The following is a 17,386-nucleotide window of genomic DNA, read 5'->3' as shown; positions in this document are numbered from 1 at the left end:
ACTCAGAAGGAAATATTTTATTTTATTAACATGGATTAATTGAAAGCACAAAAAACACTTGACCTCCTTTAAATAAATAGTTTTTTAACATTATTAAATAGCCTCTGTTGAGCTTCATGCATATACAGGTCAGAAAGATAACCAAAGAAAACTAGCGTTCTAACTGTTGTTTCCATATACATGCAAGTCAATCTGTTGAACACCTTTTAAACTGAAATATCAGAGGCTTCTTTCCTTGGACAGCATCAGACTCGTTATAGAAATATTGTGTGATCCTCAAATGTGCTCAGTTTTACTGAAAAAAGAAGACATAAACCAGTCTAGAAAGTAGTCTTAGAATCTATGTTTATTTTGCTGGTCCCACATACAAAGATATGATATGAAATCTATCTGATGCATGGTACGAGAACAAACAGCAAACGAAAACCAGAAGATCGTTTGTTGTATCCAATATAAATATCGTCCAGAGGTACCAGAACAAAGAAAATCAGACAGACTGAAAAGAAAATTTATAAGCACCACACAAAAGGTACTCTGCACAAAGAGTCATACATAGTATATGTGCTTCTAAATTTCATCCTATTTCAACAAATTTAATCGTGGATAAGCCTTTTGCTGCCACCTGTACAGAAACCAATGTTGCACACAGTACTTCAGGGCAGTGAAAATAGGCAGCCTATCAAATAGAACAGACCTTTATTAAAACTGGGGACCCAAACTTTTCTCAGTAAGTTTTATCCACACTCATTCTTGCAGACAAGAAGTTTAATTGTTACTCAGTGACACTCATTTTAATGTGACCCATCATGTAAACTGTGCCCTCTGTTGGACAATCCTATTTATCCAGTGTAGAAACTACTCACAAGCATAAATTATAGATATTAAAGAACTAGCCTGCAGCAGACTGAAGCACTTGTTCTTAGGCTCTTGAGACACTGCTAGTTTGATGAGGCTGCTCACATCATCCATCTTACACTGAAATCATGAATATTTTGTTCATGAAAACTTTATGAAAATCCGTGATCTCCTGCACATCTAAGGCATGCCAAAGTGTAGCCCTAGAGGACCACTGACACCTGGTGGTCAATTCAGTCCCTCCCAGATTCTGCAAGCAATGAGCACTAGCTGTAGTGCAGACATCACTGGGGTTTGGGGGGGGGGAAGTAAAACTACACAACTTCATCAATAGTTAGCCTGTATCACAGGGCATGGGGCTGGTAGTTTAGACTAAACTAGTGCATCTTCTGGAAATATGTGTGTTCTGATCTACAATTAACACCAAAAAAAAAAAAAAAAGAAGGGGAAGGAAGAAGTGAAATGTAAATTTATCCATCAGAGAGCTGTCATATATAACGAATTTCACTCTGACTTGATTGGATTGTATTTTACAGATGACCTGTCAGAAAGACATGCCAAGGAAGTTTTACATTACAGGGCTCACTCTGTGTTTATTAACTTAGTGTAACTTGTTGGTTACACCTAAACGTAGATGAACTGAAATGTACAAACAAATTCAGTTAAAGCTGCCAAAACATCAATAGTGTTGTTGGATTAAACTTACACGAAGTTTTTCTAATAGAGCAGATTAAAATCATCAAGTCCTTGAAAACAAATGAAATAGAGTTATATAAAACTGACTTTTTGATTTAAAAAAAAAAATGCTTCCTAGGTAAGATTTTCTCATTAATGGAAAGGAGCTATGAGATTTAGGTCCTATTTTGTTAGAGAGCTTACAAAATATTAAATTATAAGTAGGAGTTTTCAACAATTTTATCCACTTTGACATTGGCAAGACACTGAGACTGCCAAGACAGAAACTGCCTCTGCTCTCCCCAGCAAACTTGAGTGAGGGTCTTCTCAGTGCTCAAAAGTAATTATAGGGGGTGTCCACAGCTACCAGCACTGGATAGAAAATGCTCTTAGGCCTGTTAGCACTGGCTGCTGACAGGCAAACACCAAAAGCTGTGTTTTGCTTGTTGTAGTTATATACAGCTTGTAGATATTCTGAAGCTTTCAGACATTCATCAGAATACAGTAAAATTACTCGACTGCCATCAGAATTTTCAGCCATTCCTGATTGCTTTCTCTCTGCGAAATGATTCAAAGTCTACCTTCTGGTAAATGGGCATCCCTAACTGAAACAGGAGCTCAGTTCAAACTTAATAGAAGTGTCATTACATACTGAGCAGTGAAAAGTATCGAAGTGTTTTTCTATACCTTACCTACAAGACTGTAGCTTCATAAAAAATCCACAGTACAAATCATCTGCCTCCAAACTCACCCGTATTTTCGTTTATCACCAATATGACACCTCTCCCTAAGTAAACAGATTGCTAAATTACTGTTTCACTTTGAGTCTAGGCTACCCAACCAGGCTGAAACATAGTAAACTATTTTAAATTACTTCTACAAAAGGTGTTGTTGTGCATACATTACCCTGTTGGCTGTGGCACGTTGTGAGCAAACGTTTCATAGAGGCACATGCAATTAGTAACATAGCTTAGTAGCGTGCAAAAACCAGCCAGTGCTCAGAGTAGAAACAGGTACGGGACACTAACATGGAGAAAACTGTATCAAGCCACCACAGGAGTAAAAGAGAGAAGGAGCAGATAGGAAAGAAAGCAGGAAATGTGCAGTGGTATGACTGAGCCAGGGCTGGTAGCTGAGCTGAGTATCTGGCTGGGCCAAAAGCTACCCAAAAGACATTTAAAAGACAAGTGTCAAGTTCTTCTCACCCATCTGTGTATCAATGGAAGTCCAGAACCTGCTGACACCTCTACAGAATTTCACTTGAATGGCCCACAAATCATTCCCGTTTATATGCATTTCAGGTCTCTTCCTACACTACTGCATGAACATACTGTGAAAAAAGTGGCTTTACAAGGCTGCTTTGTAACACATTCCTAAAGGTCCAACTGCGAACCAAGACATTCATCAGTACAGAGACACTTAGCTCCGAAGGCACTGAGCCTGTGTTCCACTCAAATCCTACTCCGAGCACTTAAGCTAAGTGCTGTTTTCAGTATTTCAGTGCTGGTTTCTGCACAGTAATGTATTTCACCCACAGTGAAAAGCTGTCACATTGCTGCATATCTATTAAATAAAACATTATAATTAGGTCAGCTAATGGGTAAAGAAGATCGAAACAATAACCACTTCAACAAAACACCATCACAGCCCTTATACCTCCTCATCTAAAAAGAAAGTATCTTCTTTCCTTTGTTGTCACCCCTCAACATATATTTTCTGCAAATATCTCAGCAATGCCAATCCAATTATACAACAGCAGGAGATGATTACTGTGTGACAATGTTCTAATTCACAGACACAGCCTTTCTTATATGCTTGTATTTTACTGGGGATAGTCTCCTAGTGGGGTAGAGATGACCTCCACTCACCACCGGGGACAAACAGGTCTAAAAATAATTTTGTCTGGTTCTAATTGACAACATCATGTTGGCAAATCTCTTCCGAAGACACACGAAAACAAAATAAGCCATTCCTGCCAGCGTGCCGACCAGCAGGGTGGTGCCAAGAACTCTGGGCGCTCTTTTCTTGGCCACTCGAAACGCAGTTGGCAGAACTGCTGAGATTAATATATTGTTGACATGTCCTAAAACTTTGTAAAATGCTTTTCTCTTCACGACACGCTCATAATAGGCTTCCAAGTTGGGCCGTTTTCCATTTCCCCAGTTTCTTCTTGCTAAACCCAGAAACTTCAGCCGATGTAATGTGACAGCAAGTGACACATCTGCTAAACTGAAGAATTCACCACAGAGCCAAGGCTGACTTCCATCTTCTAATCAGAGATAAAACATAAAGAATTAGTAGCTGATGGCATACAAACACACATAGAAGCCTGCACGGGCCAAGACTTAGTTTAGTGTTATTTCAAGATGTTAATAAACAATACCAACACTTCAGCTAAGCTGTGACGTTAATAACATTTTACCAATCTTCTTCCCATTGTTCACACCCTCTCTCCACTGTTTATGCAGTAACATAAAGGTTCAGCAGCCTGGCCTAAATTTGTAAAGGAAAAGAGAGCCACATTTCAGGTTCTTAAGTTAACCCCCTTACCAAACACTTATTTTTTTCCAAGTATATTTCTCAAATCTGGATTAAATGAAGCAGGAGTGGAAAAGGAGCAAGGTGGCTTAGCTTTTGCTTAAAAGCTACCATTTGCCTTCTGAATTTATCCTCTTGTCCATGTAACTCAGCTCTATGGTATTCACTCAAGAGCTTCTAATTTGCTACAGACTTTCAAGTCAAAAAGGAATGAGTCTGGTGACTAATCTGCACCAAACACATCGGCTCAGCAAGAAAACAGTTTGTGCTACCTGTCCTTCCTTTGTGCCTTTCTTGACCCAAAACCTTGTTGTCTATGCTAAGATGTTTGAGAACTGATGGGTATTCACACTGTCCACCATTACTCAGGAGCACGGCTGGAGACCCCAGGCTCCCCCTCTAGTCAAAGGAAAGAGGTTAATCCTCCTGAGATGACTCAGAGCAGGCACTGCTAGGCAGCATCACACCGCTAATTTCAGTGAGATGAACTCCCATCTGAAGGGGCTTATTTGTACTGACTGTACAGGGAGCTTGTGAAACCTAGGATATGAAATCAGGTATCTAGCATAGCTGCTAGTGTGAGTACTCTGCTCTAGCTTAGATCTCAAACAGAACTATGTCATTCCCTCCTCATCTGCAACATTTTGCAGTTTTTCCCATGCTGCAGGCATACAGAACCACTGGCATGAATGTTCATCTGCACCTCTGCAGAATCAGAGGAACTCTGCAATATCCCTGTCAACCAATTTGTCACCTGAGGAAAGCGCACCACGGTACAGCACACCACTGGTACCCGTCCATTTTAACCGGCTATGTAGGTCCAGAAGAAAGAGAAAGTCTGTCCTATATTGCTGAAAGGATATCTGGGGATTAACCCAGTGCACTAAGGTGATAGAAAGGAAGACCACAGAAGGTAAGCTGTGTGAAAGAAAGAGGTCTGCAGTGGCAGCAGTGATAACTGAATGAGGGATCTGAGCACTAAAAGCAGCAGACATGCAGAGATTGGCCATCAGCTGAGAGCAGCACTGTTCACCATCATCCCAAACGTCAATACCTCAGAGAAAACTCAAATAGGTATTTAACAGTCATACGTTTTACTAAATCCTGTGAGCTTGTCAGCTTTCACAAACTCATCACTATCATACCAGTTGACTCATTGGAAAGTTTATTTAACAGAAAAAGCAAGGGGCTGCTGGGAATGGTGACAGACTGTTTGCCAAACAAAATACTACTATCCTGTGTGAGCTAAACCACTTTCCATGCCTCTTTAACTGTTGAGTCAGTAGAAAATTTACCCTCGATTTTCAATTGCTGTTTCAAATCTATTGTTTTAATAGTAACCAATAACTGTTACAACAGCTATTTATAGAGCCAAATGCACCGCTATTGATCTGAGCAGATGCAGTTGATATTGACTGCTGCTTCATTCAGCTCCCAGTGAAGCCGGAGGAAGGACTCCTACTGACACCACTGGGAACTGTACTAAACTCTCAATAAGAAGACAACTAATCCTATTTAAACAAAATTCAACTTGTGTTTAGGTGGATGGCAGGTAAGCACCACTGCTTTTCACGAGGGTGCGGGGTTGCGCCAACAATCAGAGCGCTTACACAGATTGCTAATTCTGCACATGCCACAAATTCCAGCACCCCAAATCTGTATGGCATTTAAACAAGGTCTTAATTTTAGATTGCCTGTGTTTAACATTAAGGTCATGAACATTATAGTGAACTGAATCCTACAACTACAACATCAAGAATAACATTTGTAGCTACAATTTTTCTTGTTTTGTTTACAAACGACTGAAAAAATTGTGCAGCCAATTATACTCACAATGTGCTGAAAATGGAACCAAACACTAAGACTTCCACTCACTAACTGCAGCAGTAAACTGAACGAGTATTTAAAATCAGTATTGATCTGTTCAGTGAACCTAGATCAGTGTATGCTAAAAGTACCTATTTGGATGCACTAAAGACAGTCCTATAATGGTGCTGTCAGCTGGTTTACTCAGTCTTGCCAAACATAGGGATCAAGAGGATTTAGGAAGAATAGTTCCTTACCTGGTGTTTCCTCATTTCGCCGCTGCAATTCAGTCTCAACCTGATCCAAAACTTTCTCCAGTTCATCCAGTATTTTCTTCAGGTATTTTATATTATCATGATCCAGCAGTTTAGACTAAATATATATAAAGGTTAGTGTTTTAATCACCGTCTAGAGTTTATACTTTTATAAGAGAAACTTCTACTTAGATATGACAGTACTTAGATATAAAATATGATTTTCTCTACATAGTCAGCTGCATACCATTTGGATACTCATAACAATTCAGATAACACCAAAAAAAAAACATTAGAGATGTCAGATATTGAGGTCTGCCTCAACCTGCAAGGCACTCAACAACCCAACACCACCGCTGATGTGTACTTACCTCTGAAGTCTGTGGGACCAGTCCAAAACTTCAGCACACACTTGAAGCGTGTAGCTGATTTGGGGGATAGAGTGCTTCACGCCTTGCAGGGTTAAATCACTGCGTGACTATACTGGTAATGACAGGTGAAACAAATGTTTGTATCGTGACAGCAAAAGTCTCACACTAACAACCTGGTACTAAAGGGGTGGAACACAAAGAGTTTTCTTACTTTAAGGCGCTTCTGTTTTGCTATATAGGCATCTTGAAGGTCTGGATTTTCTTCCGCAAGTTTCTTCAACTCTGATTCTGTGTTACTTATTTGGCCTGATACAAAAGACAAAGTAATGACATTAGATATCCAAATACCCATACTTCAATCCCCAGAAAATAATCAATACTTTGTGGAAAATATCACACCAAAGAAATGGGAAGTGGTACTTCAATGAAGCAGCCTTGCCAAGCTGGGATTCAGAAACATCACTGTTTGGAAAACTTAACTGCTGCCTAAGTCGACCCCACCAAACCTTCTGCTCATCAGTTTGCAATAAGCTATATAAAGTGGTGATCTGTCAGGTAACGAGGGAACTCCTGTTATTATTTTTGTCTTATTCAGATAAAATCATTTTGCTGCCAACAACTACGTTAAATCCCTGAAACTCTACTACAAATACCCCATGTCTCTGATTTTTTTGTGCCTCAATTCCTGGGTTCCCAACATACTTTTCATGCTGTAAATATGCAGACAGGCCCACAGTGAGACTTTCAATAATGCCACTGCAAGTCATTTGCACAACTCCACAACAAAAGCCTAAATGCTATTGAATATGGAACTAAAATGTTTTTAAAATCCATAGATTTTGGAAATGTTTATTAAGGAGTATATGGATGCACTAGAAAAATGTTCGTTACGTGGCTTAAAGAAATAAAGGTGTTAAAAATTTAGGTAATTTCATTGATTTCTATCACACATGTATATCCTTTTCTCTCCTGAATATAGCGCTTTGCTTGAAAATGACATACTTGCAAGCCTAAGGCATCGAAAGATACTGCATAAGAAGTTATCTCCTGAAAATAAATATTTCTAGTAATAAACTGAGAACAGAATAATTATAAGGCATGAATCACCTCTTACTTGTACATGGTAATTAAGATTAGTTCCAATTAAGTCTTTTAAATTGAATTGATAAAAACTTCTTGCTACAGAATAATGAACTCACTGTTTTATACATTCTTTGGTTCAGCCTGATGTGACTGTGAAAGCCATCTTTCAACATAGTATATGAAGAAGTTGAAGGATTTCATCACACAACTAAAACCTTCTATATGCAATTAATTACTCAGTTGAATTTGGTATGCATAAACAATACACAACTGGATGATGGGTTATTATATCTAGCACTTTGAAAAAGATCAGCTTTTCAAAGCTGAAAACTAAACCATCTGGGAAAAGTTTGAACAAGCAATGAGACTGAACAATGGAATTGTTTAGGAACACCTATGTGCTATTCAAACAATGCCTGAAATCAAAAAAGCAGGCTATGCTTTAAACATAAAAAGATATGAAAACTTCCCAATTTAGACAAGTGGTAATTTTATCTCTACCAACATAAATGTGTGCATATATGTGTCTGTGAACTGACAACAATTAAAACCAACTAGAAGCAAGAAAGGAAAGCACATACGCTTGACAGAACAAAAGTCAACGTTGGAAAATGAACTGTAATAATGGCACTATTACCATGTGAAAACAGAAAAACTATCAATAATGCCTATGAGTAAATCAGAATTGCTCAGTAAACAGTTATCATCCACATTTGGGGGGGGTGGAGAAGTACACTGATATGATAATTCACATTACTTCAGTAAAAAAAGAACACTAACTATGCTTACTGAAATTACCAATTCAAGACCAAACCAGATACTTTCCATACAAATTTTACTTTTAAATAGCCATTGATCATCGGAAAAGCAACGCTGACTTTTGAAATGCTCAAGAAGTTTCCAGCAGACAAAAATGAAACTAATACTGTGATAATATTTTACAAAGGATAACTCATGTAACTACAAGGAGAAATAATTGCGCGACTTCACTTCTGACAAAATAATGGGGTGGCTGATAGGAGAACTGACTTGCTGAAAATTTTATGGAGGAGGAGAACAGTTTGTTGGAAATAGAGTTTCTAAAGCTCACACAGCATCTTCTGTGATGTTATAAATTTGGTTATATTATATCTAAAAGTCTCTGCAGTATTTGACTTTGTTCTGTGGAGCATTCTAGAATACAATACAAGAAATCCACATGATATATGACTGACCATTGACTGACAAAAAAAAAAATCAGAGATCTCAAAACATAACTGCAAAGAGGGAATCATCATCCAGTGGAGTTCTCAGGATTAAATTCCTCGTCTGTGTAGAACTATTTGTTTCTTTTCTTAATACTTAGGAGGAAACATAAAAGTGTTAATTAAAGTTTGCCATAGTATTAAGATGAGCAGGGACATAATTTAAGAAAAAACATGAGGTGATAGCCAGTAGTTGGACTGGGTGATAACCTGGGCCTAAGAAACCAATACAATCCAAAACTGCTTCAATACAATCCAATACAAAATATAATCTGAAGCAAAAGATGCAGTCCACAAAAGGTACAGGTTATGTTTCTTGCAGAGAGAGCTGCAAGTCTGCAAGCAGTTCTGAAAAGCTAGGTCATCATTTATCATCAGCTGAACAGGGATTGATTACCCATACAATTCTGTAATACAGTAATAAAACAAGAATAAAGAATTAAATATTATCTCCAAATTGATACCAAAGGGAAAACAATCTGAAGTCCAGTTCTGGTGTCCAAACTCAGAAAAAAAAAATCTATGAGAACTGAAAGATTATTTGCCAAGGTTTTTTCTCCTGAGTATCACTGAACTTTTTTTAAAACTAAATATTTCTGAAAACTACTGGATTTGAATCAGGAGTTCATTTAAGGAGGTTCTCTGTTATACAGGAAACTCGGCTACAAAACCTGCAGCTATTGCTTCTGCTCATAACATATTTTTCCATGGGAAAATGGTATGTGTAAAAAAGTCCTCCAGGTAAAATACTGACCCCAGGGAAGTCAAAGGACATTTTACCACTGATTCTATCAGACCTACACTTCATCCTTTACCCTGGTTCTATATTGCTATGTTATTTGCACCCAGGACTTTGGTTTAAATTGTACTTCAACAATTTCCATTTCCCAGATGAACCTAGACTACTTCTTTCCGCTGCTGTTCCCTGGAAATTTCTTTATAAGTATTAACAACAAGATAGGAAATTAAAATATTTACAGCTGTCACAGCTGTCATTTTCTGCTATGCACAAGAAACACATTCTCCAGCATTAGCAAAATTAATTCCATACACACCTCAAAAATGACACTTCCTCTTTTCCATTTTCAAATCGTAAGACTACAAAATCGATAAAAAGTATATGCAAAAATTATCCAAGACTGCAGTATTAAAATCAGATACGTGCTCAATATATTCTGCTTAAGGCACACTGAAGACACAAGATGAATGTAATCCAATATCTTACTAAATGACACGCATTCAGATCTATATCAGTACATACTACGAATTCTGCTTGTAGCATAGGCTGGAATCATGGAGTCCACAGTTAACTCAGGGTGGAGGATGCAGCCATGTGTGTAGGCGTCCATAGGCAAGGAGTCCAAAAGCTCTCTGTAGTGTTGCACCCTCGGATAATACATGCTCCCTTCTTCTGGCATTAATCTTGGCACTTCCTCTGCATTACAGTTACAAAATAGAAGTTAGAAAAGAATCATGCAACTGATCAAAAGTCATACTTCCAACATGACCTCAGTTAGTCTAACTAGCACAAACAACACAGCCATTGAGAGCTTCTCTCTTCCTCACTGTCATTCAGTAGTGTTATCAGGGCTCAGAAAAATGTATGTATGCAATGCTTTATTTTAACCATTTGAGTAATTCTGTACCTAAGCAGCAACCCACGTAAGCATGTATTTAAGAGGCCTTCAAACCAGAGAATTCAGCATGTATGTTGTACTTCTAGCACTGGGGGATCATGGCACACAACCCTTCAGCCCTCTCACAACATGGGTTCTGATAAGCTACTATGCCTGAAACACTACGACAGCTGTAATGCTGTAAAAACTGAGGTACAGGAATCCCACTCAAAACTTTATAATAAGTATTCCTGCACACCACTGAGTTTTACCCTACCTTCAATCTAACCAGGCCCTGCCTCCTCACTTGACCAAAATGCCAGTATAAAATGCATATCATGTTGGCCTAACAGCGAACTTTTCTTCATTCCTTAGAAATCATAGCAGAAACCAAAACCCCTGAAACACAAAATGCCACCTCTTCACACCTAAAATAATATGGGTCTGCATTTTCTTAAAAATTGAGGCAGTCTATTTTCCAGCAATACAGACATGAAGAATTTCAAAAGCAACCAATTGCAAGTATTTTCTCCCTACTTTTTTTTAACATATTTATTCCATTTTGGCTCCAAAAATAATTGACTTTTTCTTTTTTTTTTCCCCAAGATTTTTCTGGAATTAATCAGTAGCGTAAATTATTTTTTTTTTCTTGCTGGAAAGCAGGGTTTGTCTGACAATGGCTGGCACTGTACATTATTTTCAGTGGCAGCCTCAGTACAGAATTAGCACAGCACTGTGCTGTCATCTTATGGGTGTCTCCGTGCCACCAGAACGGGTGAGAACGACAGAGGCGTTTCTTAGCTTCATGAGTTTCATAGCTTCTTGTGAAGGTACCAGAAGGTCACGATCTGTTCATTTTAAAGGAAGGTGTTTTTATCCCATACCACCAGCTACCAGAACAGCCCATTTACCTGTGGGATTATAAATATTTTGTGCTTGTGAACAAAATAAACATGAAGTGATACAGAACTGACTCTGCTGCAAAATACATGGGAAAGATGACACATTTAAATGTCTTTAGGATTACCATCTATAAATGTTGCTTCAAGGTAATCGATAATCTGGGTGGCCTCACAAATAATATTTTCCCCGTGGATAAGGACAGGCACTTCTCCAGACGAATTTAAACGCATAAACCACGGCTCATTGTGCTCACTCAGGGGCAGATTTACGTCGTGTTCTTCACACTTGAGGGCTTTTTCTGCGATTGCCAAACGCACCTGAAAAGGCATTGTCAGAGAATCAGACAATATCCCGAGCTGGAAGGGACCCACAGGGATCATGGAGTCCAACTCCTGGACCACCCAAAAACCAGACCATGTGCCTGAGAGCGCTGTCCGGACGCTCCTTGAACTCCAGCAGCTCGGTGCTGTGACCGCTGCCCTTAGGAGCCCATCCCAGAGCGGGGCCCTGCAGGGCCCCTCCCTCAGCCCGCCGCGCCCCGGCCCGCCCGCAGCCGCCTTCCCCTCACCGCCCGGCTTCGGCAAATGGAGGCGGCTTTGAGCCCCCTCGCCTCGCCTCGCCTCGCCTCACCTTCTGCGAGGAGAAGGACTGCGTCCAGTGGTACAGCACCAGCGGCGCCGCCGCCCCGCCGGGCCCCGCCATCCCCGGCCGCCGCTCCGGGAGCCGAGCGGGCGGCGCGGCACGGCACGGCACGGCACGGCACGGCACGGCACGCTGCGCAGCGCCGGGCGGGGCAGGAGGCCGGGGCCTGCTCCGGGAAATTAGACGGAGGGGCTGCAGGGGGTAACGGGGGTGCTGCTCGCCCCCAGCCGGCCCCTGCTTGCGGTGAAGCCGCCCGCAAACCCGCCCGAGGGAGGCGCCGAAAGATGGAGGAGCAGGTTAAAAGGTCACAGGGCGTTTTTAAAAATCGTTTTTTGTTTTTTGTTTTTTTGTTTTCTTCAGCAGGTATTTTCACCGTGAATGTCAAGAACAATGGCGTGCTATCAGGAGCAAAAAAACGTTACCGGAACACAGCTCCCAAATCGGATCCCAGGGGTATATATACTCCATTGCTAAATGCACCTCACTTGTAGCCATAGCACGAAGAAGTAAAAATGCAGAATAATACACATTGTTTTTGCCTCCAGTTGTGTCCTTTCAATGTCAAGAGAGACAAGGCTTCTCAATTTTATTTTTCTTTTACAGAACGTCAAGAAAAATTGAACTGGGGGGGGGGGGGGGTAACAGAGGGTACATGATGTAAGGTCTTGTAAAGCATTTGATTTAACCAAAAACAAAACAAAACAAAAACAGCTTCCAAAACAAACAAACAAGCAAAAAAACACAACACTTGTTCTATATCTCAGCCCACCCTGGAGGCAGTTCAGGAGGTGCAGTTGCTGGTCGCGTCTCAGGGATGAGGCCTGCACCACCCGCTGCGTCGGGGCGGCGAGGCAGTGAGGAGAGCCGGCGAGACCATGCAGAAGAACACTTTTTGCTTCGCTTCGCCCTCGCCATCGGGGCAGCAGGAAGGGTGACGGCATCAGGTGAGCCCAAGGAACCGACCAGTTTCTGCGTACCTGATGAATCCTGCGGGTGCGACCCAAACCGAGCAGTATGTTGAGAGCTACGTTCCAACAAGGGGTGTATTTGATTTTATGGGAAATTTTGGCTAACGTAAAGCAAGGAAATGAATATAAATCACTGAAAGAGACAATTTAATAGACAAATCTTATACATCAAAAGGGATGAGAATAGAAAGATTTAGAGGCCTAAATTTGCAGAAAGTGAGGCCTATGTCTATATTATTAAGGCTATGACATCAACCACATGCAAGCAGTCTGCAATCAAGTGTGAATTATTTATTACAACATTCTAAAAATATGTTTTATTAGTTAACATTGGGGGCAAATGTAAGCCTACTATCTTGGGAAAGGAGTTCAGAAGTAATGTAATAACTGACATATCCATGTATGTAGCAAGATTATCCCCCATGAGGACATTAAAGCTTAGATCAGAAAGTGATGAACCTCTGCAATTAAATATACATTAAAAATATTTAAATACTTTACCTTTGCAAATAAATAACATTTAAAATAAATTAAAATGAATTCATAAGGAACCAAGAAATGACGAATAACAGCAAAGATTTCATTTTATTTAGACTTTAATAAAATGCTTCTCATTGTGTCTTCACATCCAAACATTTTAAAATTATACACCTTACATATTTCATAACTAACACCAACACAGGAAGCTGGTAATCTTCCCGCGGAATATCTATTGTATCTTTGATTAAACAAGGCCCGTGTCTTAGAATTTGAAGATTTCTATACCAGTTTTTGTAGGGAAAAAAAAATAATCCTTTGGCATATTTGAGAAAGAAAAGAATCCAAAACCAATTAATTATACATTCACTTCAGCATGTGCAATCATATTCAGATACTTCTTTTCCCTTAAATCCAGTCATAAGTATAGTTATGAAATACCACCTGTCCATCCATGTTTACATTCCTGGTTTGCATAAACAACACTTCAGGTTAAGAACCACTTCGGATATGCCAATAGATACAGAAATGCTATTAAAGGTGGAGTCAGACCTGGTGGTAATTTCAGAGGTCGCTGAAAGAGCAGGCATACATACATACCTTGCGGTCAGAGTGCTTGTAGTGGGCTCCCTCCTCCCCAGAGCTTGCAAGAAGCTGTTTTCAGAACTGACCACAAGAGGCCTCCCTTTTCTAAAAATAGGAGGCAAAGCAAATTCTCCCTCCAGAGATGCTTAGAAAGAAATGCGGTTGATGCCTTTTTATTCTGAATAAACACCTGTTTATCCACGTATGTTTTCTCCTAGACCCCTATACCTTCTAATGCATGAATAAAAGTGAGCAGAAGTGCCAGATTATGAAGAAGCTTAAAGCATCTTGCAAAACTTTAATCCAAATACATTTGTATAGACTTCTCCAAAACTATACAGAATGAAAAGTAAAGTTAGTTTCTGTTAGTGTCCTTTTTAATGTGTAAATGCAATGATTACAAAAGCAGCACAAAGCACAAAAACATAAAACTGCAAATCTCGTTGGCATCTTAGCACTTTGCCATTGAAAGCAGGCCGTTGGCATTGTGTGTTAAATCACTTTTCTTCCCATACTGATATTCTTGCCCTGTTTCTCTACATGGCCTCTCTTGGACCTTCCTTTTAGCATTTTGCATTTCTTTATTTTGTATCTGTATACATACAAAAAATGTATATAAAAATGTTTACATATACACACACCTCTATAAGGTTTTTCGTGCCTCTATTTTTACATCATGGAAAAAAAAAAAGTAACATACACAGGTACTACTAATAGATAAGCAGTACCAAAAATCAACTGAAGTTGCAGATGTATAAATTAGGTCAAGGATCTGGAAATCAGTGTTCTGGTTTTCTTCCTTACTTTAACACCCCATGATATTGTCAGGAAACAACTAGGCCATATGTGAAATGATTGATGCAAGTAAACAAAATGATCAGTTCTTTATACACATTCAAAGCCAAGTTTGATTTGTTTACAGAAATACATATATATGTGTATATATTGTTCTTTTTTTCTATGCAGCCAGAGTCATTATAGGTGAAAATTAGCTGGAATCTGCATATGCATCATTAGCAGAATCATTGGGTCAGTCCCAGCTGCAGAACTGGCCTAACTGAAAGTGGTGCAGGAGTTAATACTGGTTGGGAAAATAAGATGGATTCTATTCTGAACCTTCTGTCATCAATATTTATTGGGTTAAATCCCAGTTGCAGACTGTGCATTACTGGGTATGACATAAGTTAAAAAGAGCAGAGCATTAAATTCAAATACACAAGTGAGATTTAGTATTGACACAAGAAATGTCTTTAATATTTTTATATGACTGATGAGTGACTTTTATATGACTTTTAATATGACTGATAAATTACATATGCAGCTATTTAGAAGTAGCGAGAGCACAGAGCAAAGTTACATCCTGACAGCCACAGTTCAGATATCTGTGCCCTAATGTAACTGTGTATAAAACCATGGAGGGGTGCCAACCTAAGTAACCCTAGATAGTTCATGCATATTCTTAAGAAATATAATTACTGAGTTACCATTTCACATCCAACAAAATCCAGCTATCTATAGAACTTATTTACTCACTTTCAAAGTTACTTACCATATCATACTAGGTTTTCTTCTGGGGTTTCACCACAACATTCTGCTGAATTTTTCCCCAAATAAATGTTCCATGAAGAAGTTTCAAATATTGACACTTCAGAAATACTGCTTAATAATGTTTTTTTTTTCTTTATAAAATTATTGTTAATAGTTAAACAGAAAGCCTATTACAAAATAATTAGTAGTGATTGCAGACATTTCTAATTCTTGAGATACAATAAAAATTGTCATTGTTCTAACACTTTAAGAACTTCAACAGTTTTAATGCTTGGAATCGGTTTTCCTGAAACAACAAGCTTTTTAATCAGGCACAGAAATACATTTAATATATTTACTTGGGATACAAAATAGCAATTTATTAGCAATAAAACTTAAAATGTTGGTATTGTCATTACAACTTTAACCAATCTATCAGTATACATCTTTTATACAAACAATATATTCAAATTATAAAATCTAACTTATCAGCCAAATTTGAAAGATCTAAAGTGTTTATACGTACTTTGTTATTGTTGTCTTTGTACATACATGTAATATGCTGGCTAAAGAACTTGATAGTTCCTCAGGAACTGAGGAACAGAACAGTTCTGCAAATAATTCCATATGCCCAACTTCCCTCGCATCAACTTAAATGTCACTACTCGCCTGAGTAAAAATTCTATTAAAATGTTCTCCTGTGCTCCGAACCTCTGTGAGGAGCATCCGGGTGTTGATTTATAATCACTTTTTAAATGTAACAGTGATGACAGTTTGTTGAGCAAAGACTGCCGTCATGTTACATGATGGCACAGCACTGTCTAGCACACTGGGTTTTGGCTGCCCATTAAAAAAAATCACATACTAACACAGCACAAATAATGAATGCAAAATAGTATCTTACAGCTAATACCTGTGGCCAAGAAGAGAACATTCAACTCTGAGCTAGTAAAATAGATTATTTAGTTGCTGAAACAAGGTCCACTAAAGTTAGTGGGGTGATTTGTAATGACTTCAGTGGATCATATATCAGGTCTTAGGCCTGTTCAAATTCTACTACAATCATGCTGCAAAATGTAAAGATCCCCTGGCTGGGATGACAACCAACCAAATAAAACCTTAAGGAAATCTGAAGGGTCTGAAACAAGCCCAAAGCTTTAGCATTTTCAAAAATTTCTAAAAAAAAAAATAAATTAGTTACACTTTTTATCAAAAATGTGGTCACAAAGCTTTTAATTGAACTTGTAGGAAGAGCTTAAACCAAACATTTGATCTTTTTCAGCCAACTGTTCACAAAAATAGTTTTAAAATACTTTAAAGAGTTATCATGTACATTTCCATTGTTAAGTAAAAAGATAGCTGACACTGAGGAAGTGCCATTACTTAAAACAATATTAATCGTTAAGACAACACAAAAAGTACAGTTCTTTAAATAAAGAAATTCTTATTTTTTTCAGTCTTAATTCTTGCTGTTTGTTCATTACCTTTAGACAAGCCTGCACTGAAAAGACAAAAAAAATACTTAGAGGAAAATATTTCTGTTGGCATCTTTGAAATCTCACTTCAGGAGATAGTCAGACACCCATGTTAGATGGAAATATTAAAAAGTGCTTTTAAAAGCTTAGGTCATCCTCTGTTCTGGAGAGGAACACCAGAACAGGAACAAGAACAGGGGCTGTACTACGCAACACCAGATCTGCCCCGCGTCACCCAGGGATTCCATGTCCCAGCATCAGGGCCCGCAGGGTGATCCTGCTCAGGATTTCTCATGTAGGGGTAGAGGCCATAAGCATGGATAGAGTGTTTTCCCTTTCAGAGCAACATTTTTATTTTTTTGAACTA

At 38.8% G+C, this 17,386-nt stretch overlaps 1 protein-coding gene and 1 long non-coding RNA gene across 2 annotated transcripts; one reads left to right on the top strand and one right to left on the bottom strand.

Annotated features, from left to right (window-relative positions):
• Nucleotides 1-12,276, bottom strand: GDAP1 (ganglioside induced differentiation associated protein 1). Its single transcript, XM_040546050.1, has 6 exons — nt 11,976-12,276; nt 11,470-11,662; nt 10,088-10,261; nt 6,711-6,805; nt 6,132-6,246; nt 1-3,799 (listed from the first exon to the last, which is right to left on the bottom strand). The coding sequence occupies exons 1-6, from the start codon at nt 12,045-12,047 to the stop codon at nt 3,417-3,419; spliced, it is 1,032 nt and encodes a 343-aa protein (XP_040401984.1). The 5' UTR covers nt 12,048-12,276; the 3' UTR covers nt 1-3,416.
• Nucleotides 11,883-12,512, top strand: LOC121064468. Its single transcript, XR_005816512.1, has 2 exons — nt 11,883-12,005; nt 12,348-12,512. It is a non-coding gene; the product is annotated as an uncharacterized LOC121064468 (long non-coding RNA).
• The last annotated feature ends 4,874 nt before the right edge of the window (nt 12,513-17,386 follow it).

Source organism: Cygnus olor, chromosome 2, assembly GCF_009769625.2.
Source record: "Cygnus olor isolate bCygOlo1 chromosome 2, bCygOlo1.pri.v2, whole genome shotgun sequence".
Taxonomy (NCBI): domain Eukaryota; kingdom Metazoa; phylum Chordata; class Aves; order Anseriformes; family Anatidae; genus Cygnus; species Cygnus olor.
Note: the sequence above shows the minus strand (reverse complement) of the source record. Positions and strands in the feature narration are given on the sequence as shown.